Source organism: Kryptolebias marmoratus, linkage group LG15, assembly GCF_001649575.2.
Source record: "Kryptolebias marmoratus isolate JLee-2015 linkage group LG15, ASM164957v2, whole genome shotgun sequence".
In the NCBI taxonomy this organism is placed as follows: Eukaryota; Metazoa; Chordata; class Actinopteri; order Cyprinodontiformes; family Rivulidae; genus Kryptolebias; species Kryptolebias marmoratus.
This window is the reverse complement of record NC_051444.1, coordinates 11709401-11728142: the sequence shown is the minus strand read 5'-3', so window position 1 is coordinate 11728142 and position 18742 is coordinate 11709401. Positions and strand designations below refer to the sequence as shown.

At 43.0% G+C, this 18742-nt stretch overlaps 1 protein-coding gene across 1 annotated transcript; it reads right to left on the bottom strand.

Annotated features, from left to right (window-relative positions):
* Positions 1 to 2403: 2403 nt before the first annotated feature.
* On the bottom strand, positions 2404 to 18459 carry cenpf (centromere protein F). Its single transcript, XM_017418724.3, has 38 exons — positions 18382 to 18459; positions 17704 to 17876; positions 17474 to 17599; positions 16850 to 16920; positions 16554 to 16687; positions 16359 to 16450; positions 15996 to 16263; positions 15642 to 15844; positions 15369 to 15494; positions 15143 to 15271; positions 14833 to 14955; positions 14579 to 14714; positions 14358 to 14487; positions 13934 to 14213; positions 13251 to 13457; positions 12703 to 12911; positions 12450 to 12579; positions 11911 to 12189; positions 11142 to 11696; positions 10871 to 11044; positions 10077 to 10738; positions 9737 to 9948; positions 9543 to 9654; positions 9318 to 9444; positions 9028 to 9130; positions 8666 to 8925; positions 8469 to 8577; positions 8149 to 8354; positions 7737 to 7955; positions 7458 to 7601; positions 7163 to 7352; positions 6980 to 7077; positions 6853 to 6894; positions 5631 to 6758; positions 5260 to 5389; positions 4390 to 5082; positions 4039 to 4148; positions 2404 to 3283 (listed from the first exon to the last, which is right to left on the bottom strand). Exons 2-38 carry the CDS (start codon positions 17863 to 17865, stop codon positions 3107 to 3109), a joined length of 8256 nt encoding a protein of 2751 aa, XP_017274213.1. The 5' UTR covers positions 17866 to 17876; positions 18382 to 18459; the 3' UTR covers positions 2404 to 3106.
* Positions 18460 to 18742: the final 283 nt, after the last annotated feature.

The window sequence follows — 18742 nt, the reverse complement described above, 5'->3', positions numbered from 1 at the left end:
TGTTGTGCAGAAATCTCGATCTGCTCTGTGAACTCTGATCAAACCGATCCCACAAATTCTCGATGAGTCTCTTAACTCGTAACGAGCACTTTAATTGCAATCCTTCATATCCCGACCTTCACAGCAACACGTTAAATCAAGTTTTCATGGCTTTTAGGTGCACCTCAAATTTGAAACAACCCCTTCCTTTCCCTCACTGCCCCATTTAACTCTGTGTTTTTAATCATTGTGCTCTTTTTCTTTCATGTCACAGCAGCTGATCTGCTGAGTAGTTATTCGTGTTTAAACTTCCTGGTGGACAGATCGGCCTGATGAGTGCGACCGGCCTGTGGCTGCAGGTCTTATGATGCGTGAGGTGAAGTTATGAAAGCAGGAAGTACGGACTAGAATCAACACTAATACAGTTACAGTACACTGGCTTACCACCAGATTTCAGTCACTGTAGTACTTCTAAGGTAGTCATGAGCTGTAACCTGAACGTGGCATTTAAGGGGTTCAGATTTTAGATAAAGCAAAAAAAAAATAAAGCAAACCAGTGAGCTTTAAAGGTTCTGTGTTGATCAAATGACCATATATTAACAGCACACTAATATTGATATTTTCATTTAACTCCCACTAAAAAAGTAAACTTTTCCAATAAGTGTGAGGAGATTCCTGCATGCAGAACAAAAATTAGGAATAGAGGGTAGGAGAGGGATATAATATTCAGTCACTGATAAAGTCATTGGTACCTTTGTGGCTAAAACTGTATCTCCCTTCTGGTCATAACCGCTTCCTGTCTGAGAGCTGCTGCTTACACAGTGCTGCTGGGTAAAGAATGGGACAAATCATGCATACAGCAGGGGGGTGGTGGACAGTCAATCAGTCTGTCAGTTGTACAGACAGACACACACATACACACACACATGCATAAACAAACATACACTCTCCAGTCTCAGTGCCAGTGATAACATGGCTCAGCAAGCCCATCTCCTTGTTTCCCATGTCCTGGGCCAGAGTTGGTTCTGGCACTGCGGCTTCCGCTAACAGCTCCAGCCAGAGACATGAGAGCAGGACCGTCTCCTCTCTGTTCCCATAACCTCAGCGTGCCCTCCTGACGAGCACACACACAGGAGGGTGCAGGTGTGAGAGCCCACCAGGTAAATTTATAAACCTCGCTCCCCCCCTTCTGCTCTCCGCCATCACATTTATCCTCCAACAAGAAACTGATTAGAGTCTCGTGTGCGTCTTTCTTAAAAAACCTTTCCATGAGGCATTTCGCAGAGCACGAGGTGAAAAGGTCGGCTCGCATCAATACCTCTAATTCTAATGTTCTAAAAAGAACATCAATGTTATTGATCTGAAGCAGAGTTCCTCAGGTTCACAAAGAAATAAGAACCAACTAATCATTTTTGACATTTACATCAGCTATTGTTCCTCTGGTGGAGTTTCTCCTGGGGGTCGAATCACTGAAAACAGCAAACGTGGAAAAACCTGTGTGTGAGTGTGTGTGCGCGCAAAACAACCTGCAGGAGGGCCTGAAGAAGGCAGGGACAGTTGTAACAATAAATTAATATCCTGAAAGCCAGCCATACTGTTCTTGTTCAGGAAAAAGAAAAAACAGATCCTCCTGCAGCTCAGATCGTGTTATGTTGTGATTTGACAGATCTGGAAGTACTTGAACAAAACGTGTTTGTTGCAAGAAGAGATATTTTCTTGCAGTCTGGATGCAGGTAGATTTATACTGTTAAGTCCATTAAAAAACAGCATTACAAATGTAAAAAAAATTAGATTGTGATTAAGGTATAAAAGCCAAGGAGCTCCCTCTGTCCTTTATACTTAAATACAAGGGATGGAGGCTCACACATCATCCATACCCGACTGAATTATCACCGTTTGTTCACTAAAAACACAACATCCAAATGAGATTTTGAGCTGAACTAAACCCAAACCTGCAACACTAATGTGATCCAGCAGGTCATTTTACCACCACCTGACCAAATTAAGTCAAAGAAAATCATTTGATTACAAAACAACCAATCAGCAGTCTCACATAAATGTTTTGTGGTGTTGCACACCATCTTTGAGCATTTTACCTGTGAATTATTTTAGTTGCAAACTGTTAACAGGCTGCTTATTTGGTTGAAGCTATCCACAGATACTAGGTTTTTCTTATTAACAGCTTCATGAATCCTATAAAAAAAAGTCTCAGATGTGTAACGTCCTCCACAGACAGGTTGGTCTCACCTTCTGTCCCTGTCCCTGTCCACAGATGTTTCCTGGGTGTAGCTCAGATTCTCCACCCTGTGGAGCCACAAGGAACTGTCTCCATTTAAATCTAATCGCACGTTTGTGATACTTTAACAAATAGCGGGTGCCAAAAAAAACTATAAAGGTCTATGACAAAGAAACCAGACAAGTTCAAGCAGTAGAAAAAAAAAGTTTAGTAAAAAATAAAAAGCTATTGTTGCATATTTACAATGATCATCAACTTTATATATGCCTAAATGCTAAAAGACCACAGATACATAAAAAAGGAGTAAAAAAAAAGTTTAAAAAACAGTTTTATATCTACTAAATATTAAAAAGAATAAAGAAAATCTGGAAACGGAGTCAAAGCAGAAAATCTACAGCACATTAACTCCCATTCTGGTGATTTGTTACACGACTGAAAGCAACACTTAAAAATTATCTACAGTGGAAAGAGCGAGGAAACAAAGACGTATTTGACATTCAGCAACATAAGTAAAAAAACAAACAGAAGAAGAAAGAAAGAAAGCAGTGCAGTATGGGGTAAGAAAACAGAAATATTGTCTAAAAGTTAAGATGCTACGAAGAAGTAAACATCTGACTGGTTTATAATTAGAGACAAAGTCAAAAAGAAAAATAAATCCCTCGTGGCCTTCAGTTTTAAGGAGAGAACCAGTAACAGGTGTAGTTTATAAGTCCAAGAAGAACGTGCTTTAAGAACAAATGAGAATTTAAAAATAAAAAATAAAAAAATGTTCATGTAAGGTGTTTCGAACTTTAGTGGAAATTACTGATAAAATGTGTCCAAAAAAGAAAACGTGTCATACGTGTCGTATATTTTGTGATTATGTGCGTTTCTACGTGACAGAAATGTGATTTACTGAACGCGACAGTTGTCTTCTTGGGTCAGTTGTTCATTTAAAACTTGTTTTTCTCTTTGCCTCGACTCCTGCTGTAAATTCAGCGAAGTTTTCTCTTCGCCTGGTCTCCTTGTGCTGGAGCCGTCTGCTGATGAAACCAGAGACGGACTCTGGAGAGGTACGGGCCCCAGAACCTGATGGGGAAAGGTCAACATTAAAAAAAAAAAAGGACAGAAAGTTAACAGGAAGTAAGGTAATTGAAAATGAAAAGAAAACAGATTAATGAGGCTGATGCACAGCTGTGCAGCAGAGGTTCAAAAACACTTCTCCCTCTTTCTGTTTTTGACCTGAAACCTTTCATTAAAGCCTCCGTTTCTTCACTGATCTGGACTGACCCCACAGCAGGAGGTGGGACGAGACCTGCTGATACGTTCGTAAATCTAAAGCGTTACGCTCATACAGACTGAGGCGGCTGTCAGAAATAAAGAACTATGCTAGGATTAGTTCGCCCAACTGTAAAAGCTGCTCACATTTGTAGGGGACAAAAACAAAAAGAAAGATGCTGTCTTCAAGCCAGTTTTATAGGAGTAATGCAAATTACAATGTAAACATATATTGGAAAATATGCAGATAAATCACGTTAAACAAGGCATCAAAAACAGTGAAAGCCACTAAATTTTAAATCACATTGAAAGAGAAAGTTTCTTGCAGGTAGAAATCCCTCCTGTGGTGTGCGGCTTCTGAACTAATCTTATTTAATTGGCCGAAAAACTGATATCAAATTCTGCTTGAGATGACATTAATTTCATTTTAATCTGATTAAAATCCGTTTTAAACCCATTGATTTGATTGCCTGCTGATAATAACAGAACTTCAGTGTCGGTGCAGCGAAGCCGTCTCTGAGGAGCAGCTCAGTGTGGATGAGAGGCAGAGATGGATGGTTGCTCACCATGGCGTCAGGTAGAGTCTGCCGGGCAGCCAGCCGAGGACTGCAGCGCCTCGCTGTGGTTCTCCTCATGATGAATGGACTGGCCTCCCCCACAGGAATATCAGCGAACCCTGAGGGATGGAGGGGACCGAACAACGATGAAGTAAAAACGTGTACCTTTGCAGCATCACACCCAAGGATTTATTATTTTGTGCAGCAGGATAATTCATCACACACCATGTCTGAATTTTACTACACTACACAGAAATACTTGCACAGTTCCTCCAAGATGACTCTGTTCCACTAACATGAAGGGGGAATAATAATAATAATAATAAAAAACCCTGCAGCTGATGAACTCAGGAAACAAACCTTTCTGCACCAGCTCAGGAAGTCCCTCGGGTCTGAACTCTTCCTCTTCCTGTTCGCCTCTCGGTTTGGGTGTCGTCATGGCGCTGGCTTTGAGCTTCTTTGTCAGATTGTGCAGGACCTCCTGGGCGCTGCCTTTTTCACCGACCTCACAATGGCCTCGTTTTCCTGGTGACGACCCCTGAGGAGACCTCTGAGGTGTTGAGGGAACCACGTTCTCGGTGTTGTCGTCCTTCCCCGCTTCCTGCTGTTTGGAGGACTTCCTGGACGAACGCCGGTGGCTGTCAGCGATGCCGGCGTGGACGTTAGCTTCGTTAGCGTGCTGAGTTGCAGTAAACTGTTCCAGTCGGATTTTCAGTCCTTCGTTGCTCTCTTCCAGCTTGTGCAGTTTAATCATCAGGCTGCAGTATTTATCCATGCTCTCATCAGCCTCTCTGCTTTTCTCCTCAAGTAGTTGGTTCACTTCATCCAGCTCCCCGTCCTTGACCTCCAGCTCTTTTTTCTTTTGGTCGAGGGCGTCTCGAAGCTCCTTCACCTCTCTGTCTTTTTGCTGGGTTTCTGTCAGTCTTTCCTCAGCCTCTGACCTTTTCTTCTCCAGGGCAGCCGTCAGGTCTTCCACTTCCTGCTTTTTCTGCTCTGCCTCCATCTTCAGCTGCGTCACTTCAGTTTGAACATTTTTACTGTTTTCTTCCTCTTCTGAAACAAAAGAAGTCAAAGCTAAAACATGGTTTAAAATACAATCACCAGAGTCTTCTGTAGGTAATCTAAAAAATCAGAATAAATCTTTTAACGAAGAGGTAAATGCCTTGAAAACATTAACCTCAAATTTTCAATGGAAAAACCTAAAATCTAGATATTACTACATATTCCCACCTGAGCTGTTTAACATAATCTGCTTCTCCTGCTCCAGCTGTTTGCAGGTCTTCATCCACAGGCTCATTTTGCTCAGAGCAGAGTCTTTGTCTTTAGTCAAACGAGCTGCACGAGTCGTTAACTCGGACACCTGGAAGGGGTGGATGGAGAGAAGTGTAATTTAGGCACCATACAAGGAGCTATCCCATCATTCTTTCATTTCTGTGGCCTCTACTGATGCGAAACATTTTAGTTTTAACAATGAAGTATATGCTGAGATGTCGTTAGTCTGTCTCTAAGGACAAATTCCTCCTGTGTGTGCAGATAATGAGTGAAATTAGCCGTTTGTTTTGCTCATGTGGACCTAATCAGATCTGTTTTGCATCATATACCTGTTCCCTGAGCTGGGAGACGGACTGTTTGTGGGTCTCCAATTCCTTCTCCATTGACGCCGTTCTTTGCTGAAGCAGCTCTTGTTCTTCTGCAAGCTTCTTTTTCTCCTCTCGTGTCTGCTGCTTCTCTTGTTCCAACAAAGAAAGAGCCGAAGACAAGTTGTTCTTCTCTTCTTCAACTATACAAAAGGACGACTGCAATTCCTCCTTTTCAGCCTCTAACCTCAACTTCTCCTGCTCTGTTTTTTCCTTCGCCTGCTTGAACGATTCTAAAGTTTCTTGCAAGTTCTGTTTCTCCTTTTCCACCAAGGACAGGTTAGACTGAAGTTTTACTTTCTCTTCCTCTAACTCACTTCTCTCCTGATCTAGTCGGTCTTTCTCTTGTTTCACAGACTGCAGAGTGCGGCTCATGTCCTGTCTCTCTTCTTCCAATGCCAACAGGCTCAGCTGCAGATTCTCTTTCTCCTCAAGCAGTTGTCCGTTCATTTTTTCTAACTGTTCTTTCTCTGCTGAAAGAGATGAGATGGATTTAACGGAAGCTTGTCTCTGATCTGCCTCCTTCTCCCTCTCCTTTTCTAAAGCGAGCATCTCTTCCTCTTTGACTTGTATAAGTGCTTTAAGACCCTTTATTTCTTCTCCTATAGACTCGATCTGTGTTCTCAGGCTGTTTCTTTCCTTCTCCAACTCTTCTCCATTCATCTGCCACTCCTGTAGTGAAGTCAACAGGCCTTCTTTCTCCTTCTCCAACTTTAACAACACAGACTGATTCTTCTTATTTTCCCCTTCCGTTTCTGCACATTTTTGTTGAAGCAAACTTTCCCTCTGCTGAGAGGCTTCCAGTTGGGTCTGGAGGTCATCTACTTGCCTAATTTGTCTCTCGGCTTCCTCTCTCAGGCCTTTCTGCAGCTCATCCACCCTATACTTCTGCCTTTCCTCCTCTTCTTTTCTATCCATCTCTGCCCTCTCCAATCCCTTTTCCAACTCGGCCTTAGCTGCCTTCAGTTCGTCTATCTCCCTCTGTTTGGCTTCCAGCTCTCTTTCCAAATGTGCTTTCTCGGATCTCAGGTTGTCCAGGGTGGCAGAGAGCTCAGTCAGCTTCTCTTTAAGCTCTTTCTTCTCTTCCTCCACCTAAAAGGACAGGGAGAGGGCAGGGTTAGAGGAGAAGCGTAACGAGTTAAAGAAACCAAAGTAAGGTATGACCCTTGTTAATAAAAAAAGTCACCTTTCTCCTCTCCTCCTCCAGCTCAGCTTGGGCAGTTTCAGCCTGAGGAAAAGCACATCAAAATAAGCTGCCAAAGAAAGGGAAACAAAAAGTAATTAAAGAAAAAAAGAAGTTTATAGCTGAGTACCTGTAGCACAGCCGTCTCCAGACTTTGCTCCACATCCTCCTTCTCTCGCTGCAGGGCATCAATACGATCCTGCAGCGAGTCAAACTTTCTCTGGGCAGCTACAGAAACAAGAATCCACATTTACGCCAACGCCTCTCAAAATGCAACAGCTTGTGCTAGTTTCCAGGGGGAGTTAAGACTTACCTTTCAGCAGTTCTCCCATCTTCTTTTTCTTCCTCTCGTCGGACTCGATGCGGACCTGCAGCTTCTCGATACCGGTCCTCATCTGCTGGACTTCATCTTGAGTGGAATTCAAACGAGAGGCGATCTCTCCCTTTTCTAGCAGAGAGGCCTCCAGAGACTGAGAGAGACGGCTCACTTCTCCCTCTAAAGCCTAAAAAAGAAAAGGGAAACGTTAAGTTAAAACATTTCTCTCCTAGAAGAAGGCTCTCATGATTATGTTCCTTATTTTCCATCAAGATTTCAGCTTCCTGCTAACCTGTATTTTGCCGACCATGGACTCAGAGTTTTGACTGGTGGAGGTCTGATCTTCCTTTATCTGATTAAGATGGCTGAGCAGCTCTTCTTTTTCCCCACTATGCTGAGAAATCGCCTGCTCCAGCACTTTAACCTGCTCCAACAGCTTTGTGCAAAAGAAGAAAGAAAACAAATTTATATATTTATATAAATCAACCTAAAACAATTATTATTATCATATATTTAATTATCTTCCGAATAAACAAGGCTTTTTGGGGACCTCCTTTCTTGTCTTTAGTACCTGATTCCTTTCTGCGTTCAGTTTCTCCATGCTGCTCTGCAGGACTTCGTACTCCTTCCTTCCTGCTCTGATGTCGTCCTCCAGTATGGATATTAAGTTTCTGGTGTCGCAGTTTGTCGTCTCCAAGCCGTGCACCTTCTCTCTCCACTGGGACAGAGACTGGCTCAACTCATCTCTGTCCTCAGTGCAGGACACAAGTTCAGACCTCAGCTGGGTCGTCTGAAGAAAAAAATAAATAAACCCTGCTCATAAAACTTACAAAGGTGAGCATTTTTATAAAGAATTTGATGCCAAGTATGTTATTTTCTACAGAGATTCGAAAGACCAGAGCTTAGTTAATATTTTCCCTTCAATGTTATTAATTTAGCCATCAAAACATAAATATATTGGTGACTGAGCACAGAGCGGTTACCTCTGTCAGGAGGGTTTCTATCTGCTGTTCCATGCCTGAACAAGTCCTCCTCTGTGCTTCCATTTCATCCTTCAGCTTGGTGCTCTGCACCTGCATGGCCTCCAGCTCTGACTCCATCCCCAGGATGTGCTGCTCCAGATTGGCCTTTTCCGAGCGAACCCTCTTTAACTCACTCTCCTGCTGAAGAATCCTTTCATCCCATCCACCTACAGAACCAAGTTAAATATAGTATCTCATCAAAGCCATAGGATGACAGAAATAGATAAAATAACAAAGCACCGCTTTAACCTAATTCATGATTTTAGGAATAAAATAGAAACCTTTGGCCATTTCAAGTCCCTCCAGCATCTCCATGACGTCGGTCAGCTGACATTTAGAGGTCTGTAGCTGCAGAGTTAACGTCTCCTTCTCCTCCAGCAACTGAGTCACCTAAACTCGAGCAGAATGGTCAAACATTAGGACCTCTGAAAATATAAATCCAGACTGCAGTGACCCTGACATCATTTCTTCCTTCTACCTCGTCAGTCAGACTTTTCTTTGCCTCCTCAGTGGTGCTCAGCTGCTGTGCTGCACTGAGCGCTGCCTCCTCTGAAGCCCGAACTTTCTTCTCCAGGTTTTGAATCTGGACTTCCAGGTCAGAGGTCAACTCTTTTCTCAGCTGAAGCTCGGCATTCAGCAGCTCGCACTCTGAGCGCAGGGCCTCCAGCTCTTTCTCTTGTTTCAAGACGACTTCCCTGTGAACGCTGAAGTCTTCTTGCCCTGGCGAAGACTCGTTTTCTGACAACACAGACGCGTGTTTAAGTAAATTTGGAAAGTTGAGTCGTGCGGAACAGTAATGACAGCAAAAAACACATGAAGCTACAAACACCAGTTACTCACCGGCGGATTTAAAGTTTCTCATGTCACTCTGGGGGGAGGAGAAATCGCAGAGTTTAGCCTCATTTTTGACAACATCTCTGGGACTGCAGCTGTCTTCAGAAACCTTTAACAGATAAAAAAACCAAAAACTTACATGGCCATATTTATTTGGTTTATACATTAACATAAATACTTGTCTTGGAGTAAATAGAGATGCAAAAATAACTTCAAATTGACTAAATTCAATAAAGCACCAGCTGTTAAAACCAACTTTGTAGGAAGAATAAAGGAGCTCTTTGAATGTTTTCTACCTGTTGGTCCTCGTCATTTTTCATTTCCTCTGCATCATGTTCACACGTCCCATTCTCCTCTTCCACCATCTGGTTGTGGATCATTTCTGTCTCAGTGTCATCCGCCTTGAAAACGAGCTCTGCCTCGCTGTTAGAGCAGAGAGTGATTATGTTTTTTAAACTCATAATTAAAGAAAAACCTAAATTATTCAGCTGTGAGTTTCTGTTTGGTGAGAGACTGTGTACCTCTGGGCCTCGTCAGGCTTCATGTCACACCTGATTGGCTGTTCGTTTACTGGAGGGGAGTCTGCCCCGGGATCAGGTTCTGCCTCAACATTCATCCGAGCCTCTGCCTCAGCTGGAGAAGTTAGTGCAGATAATTAGAAATGATATATTTATGCAGAGTGAGAAAAACGTTAAAACCGCCTGCCAATTCTCACCACAGATTTCAGCGTCTTCGGCTTCTTCGTGGCCGATTTCTTCTGCTGGGTTCGGATTTTCCTGTGATTCGGAGAGCTCCTGGATGAGGTCGTGCTGCTGGGCCACCTGTTTGAGCAGGAATTCGTACTGCTCTTTGAATTCACTCAGCTCTGTCTGGAGGACTGCAAGCTTCTGGTGAAGTTCAGCCTGCTCTGCTTCAAACCAAATGTTCCTGTCAAAACAAAACCAAAGCAGTTAGATTTGCAGCTGTAAACAGAGGGATAACACGATGAATATTTTACCTAAACTAAAATATATATATAATAATAAAAACAGTGAAACACAGACGTATAGACGTACCTCTCTTTGTTCTCCTCGTTGTTCCTCTTCTCGGTCATCTCCAGCTGTTCTTTAAGGTTCTGGCGTTCCTGTTCTGAAGACAGCAGAGAGCGCCGGATGCGTTCGTTCTCCTCTCTGAGAGAAGCGATCCTGTCTCCGTGCCCCTCCAAGCTCGTCTGTAGCTGCTGCTTCTCTTCAGATATTTGGCTCAAACTAAACTGCAGTTTGTTGTTTTCTTCTGAGACCTCCACCAACTGCTGAATGTGAGTCTGCAGCTGCTTCATCTCCTCAGACAGTTTGTCTACTCTGACCTCCAGCTCCTTCTTCTCCTCCTTCACCCGAGTAGTTTCAGTCTCAGCTTGTTGTTTGTCGTCCTTCAGTTGTTTCAAAGAAACCTCCAGGTTGGTTTTCTCCTGAAGTACCTGACTGAGATTGCTTTTTTTTTCCTGAATCACCTGCCTGAGCGTCATCTCTAACCTGGTGTTTTCCTCTTCTACCTGACTGACTTTAGACTCTAACATGGCAACACTTTCCTCCGCCTGCTGTCGTCTGACTGTGTCCTCCTCCAGACGAGTTATTTCACAGCTCCTCTCCAGCAGCTCGTCCTTGGCTGTGACGTATTTTGACTCCAGCAGGGAGTTCTGGGATTGTACCTCATCCAAGCGGATTTCCAAGACAGAGACCTGAAAACAGTAATATTTTACAATACGGTATTTAATCGTTAAAAAAAACCCCAACTCTTTTCTCTTTTTGTCCTCTGCAGGAGTCAGTGAGTCAGAATAAATTGAGGACCTGGTGAAAAACAGCCCACCGACCTGAGCTTTGCTTTCCTCCAGCCTGGCCTCCATCTCAGACATCTGGGTCTGGTTCTGAGTGAGCTCGGCCTCTAACGACGCTATAGTTCTCTTCAGCTCGTCCACCTGACTGTCAGTGGAGTTCATGGCCGTCTCGTTGTCCTCCAGGTCCATCTGCAGCATCTCCAGTTGCACCTTAGTTCAATAAAAATAATAATACAAGGCCACACAATGTATAAGACTGCAGAAAAAGCGGGACCGTAACTCTACCCCAAATACATCACTAACCAACCTTGATTTTGTTCATGGCAACAATCTTCTCCTTCAGCAGGCCTGAAGCTCTGACCTGCTCAGCTTCAGACTTATTTAGCTTCTCTTTCAGACTCTTTATCGCACCATCTCGTTCTTCCAAGCCACACGAAGCAGCAGACAGAGTGGTCTTCATGGTTTTGATCTCCTCCCGACGAGAAGCTAATTCCGATTTGGCAGCAGCCAGTGATTTCTGGGAGCTTTCAAGCTGCCCTTTAAGGCTTTTCTCTCTGTTGGCCAAATTTTCAATCTCCACGCTGTGGCTCTCTGACTCGCTCCTCATCTTCTCAGTGAGATCTTTGAGCTCTTTCTCCAAAGCAGAGATCAGGTTCATTTTCTCCGTCATTGTGCTCTCCAGGTTGGCCTTCGTTTCATTTGAAGAAGAGAGGTTCTTCTCGGCAGCTTCTAGAGACTTGTTAAGGTGATCAAGGGACCGATTGGCCACATCCAGATTATTCTTCAGGACGGGAAGCTCCTCTGCTGCTTTTTTGTTTGCAGCCTCTTGTTCCTCTAAGGAAGAAATCTGCTCCAGCAGGATCTGACCAAAAATACAGGTTTCATTTGTGAGAAACATAGTTCTGCGTTTAAGATAAGTAAAAGACAAAGAGCAAAATTCAAAATGAAAAGATAAAAAAACAGAATTATTAAATAAAATTTATTCTATATTTCTGATCCAATGCACAAACTGGACATGAATGAGAAAGCACACAGAACTTATTAACAAACCAAACTGAAATCTTGGATTATTTTACCTCCAGTTCTTTCTTCATCTCTTGAACTTTTTTTTCCAGCTCAGATTTTTGTGTCTCCAGAGTCAGGATTTGAGCTTCGGCCTCTCTGAGCCTCTTCTCCCTCTCCTCAGTCTGGCTCCTCTGATCCGTCAGCTCCTTTTCTAGCTCCTCGAGCTCCTCCGATGTTTTCTTGTGCATCTTCCTGAGTTCCTCCCGTTCCTCTGACATCGTCTCGTTTTGTTTCTGCAGCTCAACTCCCATCTGCTCCTGAACCTTCATGAACTGCTCCATGGAGCTGATCTGAGACACGAGCAGAAAATCAAACAGGAACCAGATAAAATGTTTAGTTTTATTTGTTTTTTTGTCCTTAAATATAACTGTTTAATTACTAAATGTACAATTGAAATAATAATTTATTTTAAGCTTTAAAATATGCATTAGACTTTATTAAGTTTTGTGGTTGAAAGGTATACAACTCATATACACTGATTAACAAATAAAGTAAAGATCAGCAGAGCTGTAAGAAGGTTCCCTCGTAGTTTAGAGGAAGCAGAACAGACCTGGTTCTTGGAGAGCTGCAGCTCCTGCTGGACCTCCTCCATCTGCAGCCTGATGTGCTCCATCTCCTCCGTCTTTGCTGAAACTCTCTCCTCACACTGCTTCAGCAGATCCGCCTTCTCCTCCTGGAGCCTGGAGGAAATACAGGAGATACAATAAATCATGTGAGCAGCAGACATGGACTCATTTTTACATAACTGCTTTAAAACAAAACAAAAACATGACGGCTCCTAGACAAAAGGAGACGGCTCCCACCTGGCGTTCTGCTGCTCCTGCTGTGCTGTGGTCTGTGCCAGGCTCTCCTTCAGCTGATGGATCTCAGCCAGGCCCAGCTCCACCAGCTGATCCTTGGAGTGCACCAGGTCACAGGCTGCTTGGTGCTCCTCCTGCACCTCCACATTTGTCCTCTCAGCAAGCTCTGCTCGAGCGATTTCCTTTTGCAGCTGTGACTCCAGGGCTTTCACCTGTTTAAAGAAACAAAATAATTCAACAGCTGGTGACTATAGATTTGTTAAAATGGCTTTTTTAAAATAGCGCAGCTCAGAAAAAGGTCCGCCCTATTCTTAATCCTGTGTTACCACAGCAAAAATTTGAATAAAAATGTGCAGTAATGCAGACAAAAAAACACTTTTTTTGCCCAAATAATTGTCTTTAAGACTCATGGCTCACATATATCAGCTTTAAAAAAAGCACAATACGCAGTTTTTTAGTTCTATTTATATTTGCTTATGAAATTTAGAGGAATACATTGCAGACTAATGAATGTCTTGTCAGGGGAAAAAGAGAAAGCATCTTCCAGTCACCTGTGCTTCAAGCTGAGCCAGTTGAATTCCAGCGTTCTCCAGGTCTTTGTTGTGTTTCTGTCCAGCTTCAGAAAACTGAAGCTGCAGCTTCTCGTGTTGATGCGCCTTTTCCTCCAGCTCTGTGCTCTTATTGAGGAGTTCTCCTTTCAAGGAATCGATGCAAGCGGAAAGACTGGCTTTATCTCCCTCTACACCCAGGACCTTATTCTGAAAAAAAAAAAAAACCCAAAAAAACAAGAAAATGCATTTTGGATGAGGGTTAAACTGCTTGCCTTTTCATTCCTGGCACATTTATTTAAGTGTAGAATGGATTTTAGAACTACAAGCTTTAGTGCTGGATGGGCCACTCTGGTCACCTGTATTCATGTGACCAGAGTGATCCATCCCTAACGAGCCTCTATTGTTAGGAGAGCGAGTTTAATCTGCATGTGAATCCAGTTCACAGAACATCCCAGCTTTAAAAGCTTGAACTCCACACTCTCTGTTTTTTGAATTGAGAAAGCTCCTCGGATGAGAAGCGAAACGTCTTCAACTACAGAATAGAAGTCCAGTTGTTTCTGTTTTTAACCCTTTTCTTGGATTTACAGGCTTTAGTGCAGCTTTTGAAAATAATGACACGACTGAGCATCACTTCACTTCGTCACTTTTCCCTCTCAAGTAAAAGATGACAATTTCATGCTCACCTGCAGTTCATTATTTGCCTCATTCAGCATGCTGAGGTTGCTCTCCAAGCTGCTAATTTTGTCAGTGAGCTCCTTTTGCACAGCCTCTGTTTGGTTTATTAATGTCTCCTTTTCTTTCCTCCACTCCAGCAGAGCTTGGTGTTCTTGCTTCAGATCCTTACACTCATCCTGGCTCACAGTCAGACTGGATTTCAGCTCCTGGCTCTTCTTCTCCAGAACTGCCAACTTATTGTTCAGCCTCTCGGCCTCTTGTTTCTGTTTCTGAAGTTCATTCTGAGATCTAAAACGCAAAATTATATTTAAAATGGAGGAGGAGTGGGTGGAAAGAAAAGGCACAGATAATTAAAAAAAAAATCGGAATGATAAAATGTGTGCGACTTTACATTTTGTTGTTTTCTTTTATGAAAACTTAACGCACGCTTACTTGTCATTTCTGGCCTCGGCTTCAGAGAGTGTTTTCTTTAAGTTTTCCTGCTCCTGTGCTGAAACCTGAGTCTGTTGCTCCAGTTTGGACTGAAGTCTCTTCAGCTCCTCAGCCTGTCCTTCTGACTTTACTGAAGAACCAAAAGACAAATTCATTAACCAGCAGTGTGACATTAACAAAAGAATAGAAATCCTCCTTTGCTCCTGTTAACACCAGTATACCTTTGAGATCATCCAGCAGTCCCTGGGTGCGTTTGAGGACCTGTTCGCAGCTCCTCTTCTCCTCTTCCAGCTGAGACAGGCTCCTGCTGCTCCGGTCCAACTCAACCGTCACGCTGTTCTTCTCCTTCTGCAGCTCCTGAAGGAAAGAAATAATGTAGAAACATGTCAGATGAGATGAAAGCTAAAATACACCTACATGAGCAGCAAGGAAGGAATCAGGAAATAAAAAAAAAAAAAAAAAGATTTCCACCCACCTCCACTTTCTTGCGGAGGTCCTGCTCTTTGCTCTGGCTGGCCTGCAGGCCCTGTTCTGACCGCAGCAGTTTCTGTTTCTGCTCTTCAGCCTCTTTCTCCATCTGAGTTTTCTGGAAGCGCATCTAAAAATGCAAAATTCAACAACAAATCTGTTCAATTTGTCATACAGTACAACTGCACAATCCAACTAAACCAGATGCTGGATCAGTTTGCTCCAGGCACTTAAATATATTACTGTAGTAAAATTGAAAATATTGTTGAGTTTATGTTATTGATTAAAGGGAGAGTAGGCCGAGGTTGTAAAGCTACCTTTTCCATATCAGCTTGAAGTACATTGTAGTCTTTTTTGGACTGTTGGATCTCCTGTGTAAGCTTGGTTCTGGTCTGGTTAAGCTGCTGATCCAAAGCCTGATGGGAACTCTGAAGCTGGGCCATCTCCTGCATAAAAGATAAAATGGTTGGCATTCAAATAAAATGATATGCTGTCTTCGTATCCTTTAAAAGCTAAAGACAACGTGAGACCACACGGTTTCACCTTCTGACTGTTTCTTTCTTGGTCCTTGAGTTTCTGCTCCAGGGCTCGTTTGCAGCTCTCTGCGTTGTGCCTCTGACAGTTCATCTCCTCTGTGACCTGTTTCAGCTTCTGCTCCACCGTCGAACTCTAACAACGATACAGATACAGATTCTAGTCAACTTTCTTCAACATTTACACACCCGCTTCACTTTCTGCTCACCTTTTATTCAAATGTAGGTCATGTAACCAAGTGGCTCTGATGAGATTTTAAAAATAAACGCTGCCATGCCCTACCTTGGCCTCAAGCTGCTGGTGTTTGTCTGCAGCTTGGCTCAGTTCATGACCCGCCTTGGCCAGGTCTCTATCCCGCTCAGCAAGGTCTTTACGGGCCTGGTTCAGATGAGTTTGTAGTTCCTGCAGTTTGGAAGCTTGATTACGAATTTCCTTCTCCTGATTGGACAGATTTCTCTCCAGCTCTGACACACGGGTGCGCAGCTCTGAGGAGAACAAAAACAAAACAGGTAACTTAACTGCATCCTGACTCACCAGGACGTATTTTAATTCATTCCTAAGAACTTCAAATACAAAACTGTGCCAATATTACTGATAAAACTGTATTCAGCATTCACAAAACAAATGATGACCCACCTTGGTTAAGAGTCTTTAGCTGCTCCATCTGGTGGGAGGATCCGCCGGGACTCTGAACGGTTCTGGACGAGCTCATCCGCTGGCCCAGTTTAATTGGCGTCTCCTCGTGGGCCTCCCATAGAGATGCCCCTCGTCTCTTTAGAGGCGTTTCCATCCCATCCTGAGCACGAACACTGTGATCCTGCGGTTGCCACGGGAATATGGACGAGCCAGCTTGGCGTGCCGCAATGTCCTTGTGGCTCGCGCCGACAGACGACTGACTCAACATCTAAAAAGAGAAAAGATCTGTTACAACTATAATGAAGCAAAAATAATATTGTAAAAAAAAAAAAAAAAAAAAAAGAATGCCCACAGTTTACTCACTTTGACCTGCAGGACTTTGAGTTCAGTCTCCAGCCTTTTTCTTTCTTCCACCTCCTGGCTGTATTTCTCCTGTAGCTCCTCCAGTCTGTTATCTGTGAAACACAAACACCAGTTTACACGCCGCAGTAAGGGAGACGTTAACTTTCATGGGTGTATAGGCATTAAGCCACAGCAAATTAGAACAAATTGAAGTACCCTGTTGTCTGTGCACCGGGACAGGAGCTGGTGTAGCGAAACTCTTTTGTGGAGTGAATGTTTGCAGCTCAGAGGAGGAGGATGACAAAGAGGAAGAGCCAGCAGGTTGAGAGCGATCCATCTCACTTTTGTACCTGAGGAAATTGTTTTAAAGCGTCAAAAAATATCCAGGATTCCCCCCCCGATGCTTTTCCAAATACAAGGAAAAATAATGTGTTTTTGCAAGTCCACTTACTTAGAAAACACCTACCGGTATGTAAGATTTTTTTATTTTTTAAAGGACAAAACAAACTCACTTTTTAAGCTCCTGCTCCAGTCGCTCAATAGTCTTCCTGCAGGAATTAAGCTGACCCTCCAGATAGTTCACCTAAGATGAGGGAAATAACTCAGGTAAGGTTACAGGAAGTTCAAAAATAAATTTAAGCCCACATATTTGGATCTCATGGATCCTTTGTTTTCATTTAGATGAGTATGCAGGTAAAATGAGAGATTTTAGGTACAGTATCTGTAAACCAAACCACATTACTCAAACAAAACTTGTTTCTGTCAATTTTGTTTTAGAAGAAGAGGGCTTGTGAGGGTGTGTTTTCCACATTTATGTCGCCTGAAAGTAATCAAACTCTAAAACACACCATGAACCTGGTGGATGCTCACTTCAGTTTTCTTTCTTTGTCACTCCTGCACTAATTCAAAACATAACCACCAAACAGGCGTTTTCACTGTAAAGTTTGTTATTACAGGGTTCAGTTTGGCTTCTCCAGGGCTGCTCCCAAAGTACTCAGGCTAAAGGCATTCATGTACATACACGGGATTAAAATAATATTCAGCTGTTAATTATAAACAAACAAAGCATTTCATTTTGATCAACACATCATAAACTGCAGCATGAACCGTATATCCTCTTCGTATCAGAAACTGACCTGCTGTTCTTTGACACCGAGATCATGAACGGCCTTTTGGCGAGCTTTCTCCAAAGCGTCACAGGATTCTACCAAAGACTGATTTTCTCTTTTTATAGCCGAGGTTTCTGTGCGTTCGTTGTCCACCTGAGGAAACAGAGACAGAGGGATTTCCTTTTGTGTGACTGCTCTGTGGTAAAGCTTCCAGCTGTCTCTTAAATCCAGTTAAAGCCCTTCTGATAAATGCTGACCTTTTGTTTTTGTTTTTGCAGGGCAGCTTCTAAGGACTCCAGCTGAAACTGCTTCTGCGTCCTCTCCTTCTTGAGCTTGTCCAGCTGGACCTCCATCTCCTGGATCTTCTGCAGGGCTTTCCCCGGAAGTCCATCCTTCCACTCCTCCACCGCCCAGCTCATGGCGTAAAGACCTGATTCAGGACGCAAACCACGACAGAAAACGTTCTTCTATTAAATGCCATTAAGATGAAAGTGTTGCTGTCATTAAGTGCAGTTCACTGGGAGCTTAAGCTGTTAATTAATGCAGCGATTAGCTGACCGGAAGTTGTCAGGTTTTTACCACAACAATACAAGAACGCCGAGTGGAGGTTCGTTAGCAACATTAGCGCCGTTAGCCGCGGCTAATAAACGATCAACTACCAAACACAAATCTGAAAAACTAACCGAAACAAAGTCGATGTAAAGCGGACTTTTAGACGGATTCACGCAGCGACGGTTTCTAACCACCAGCTTTTTGTCGCGATGGACTCGCTCTGTCAGGATGACAGCATCGATCTATGTTTTTTATTTTTTAAACCTAAATCCAATCAGACGCTAAATATTACTAATTAGTAATTACTAATGTTACTAGGGAAACGATAAGAATCCTAAGAATAAGTAAATAAGCGATTTAAAAGAGTTAAAACAACTCCTTACTTCTGGCGCGAGGCTTCTTTATCAGACTCAGGGACTATTTCGGTTCGGAAGATTCAAATTCTAACAGAAGAAACGGTGATTATCTCAGCTGAAAGCCTATTGGCCGATTTAAATGACGTAAACGATACAACGCACGCTGGTTGGTTTACACGTTATTCTTCCTCTACAGTGGCACTCTGTGTAGATCACGCCTGGCGCCATCGCGTGGCGTGAATTTGCAACTACAAGCAGGACACGTCCAAACATTGAAGTCCAAAATCCCTTGACGGTATTGATTCTGTCATTAGAAAAGAAACGTTTTAGAATTTCACTTTTAAAAGTACTTTGCATATTTGCTCATTTGCATGAATTATTTTTAAAT

What these genes read in the sequence shown, in the direction of transcription:
- cenpf (XM_017418724.3), bottom strand. Translation starts at nt 17,865, where the DNA reads ATGAGCTGGGCGGTGGAGGAGTGGAAGGATGGACTTCCGGGGAAAGCC. An exon ending in TGCAAAAACAAAAACAAAAG is followed by an intron (nt 17,600 to 17,703) that starts GTCAGCATTTAT and finishes CTGTTTCCTCAG; the next exon opens with GTGGACAACGAACGCACAGA. An exon ending in GATGGGAGAACTGCTGAAAG is followed by an intron (nt 7,078 to 7,162) that starts GTAAGTCTTAAC and finishes TTGTTTCTGTAG; the next exon opens with CTGCCCAGAGAAAGTTTGAC.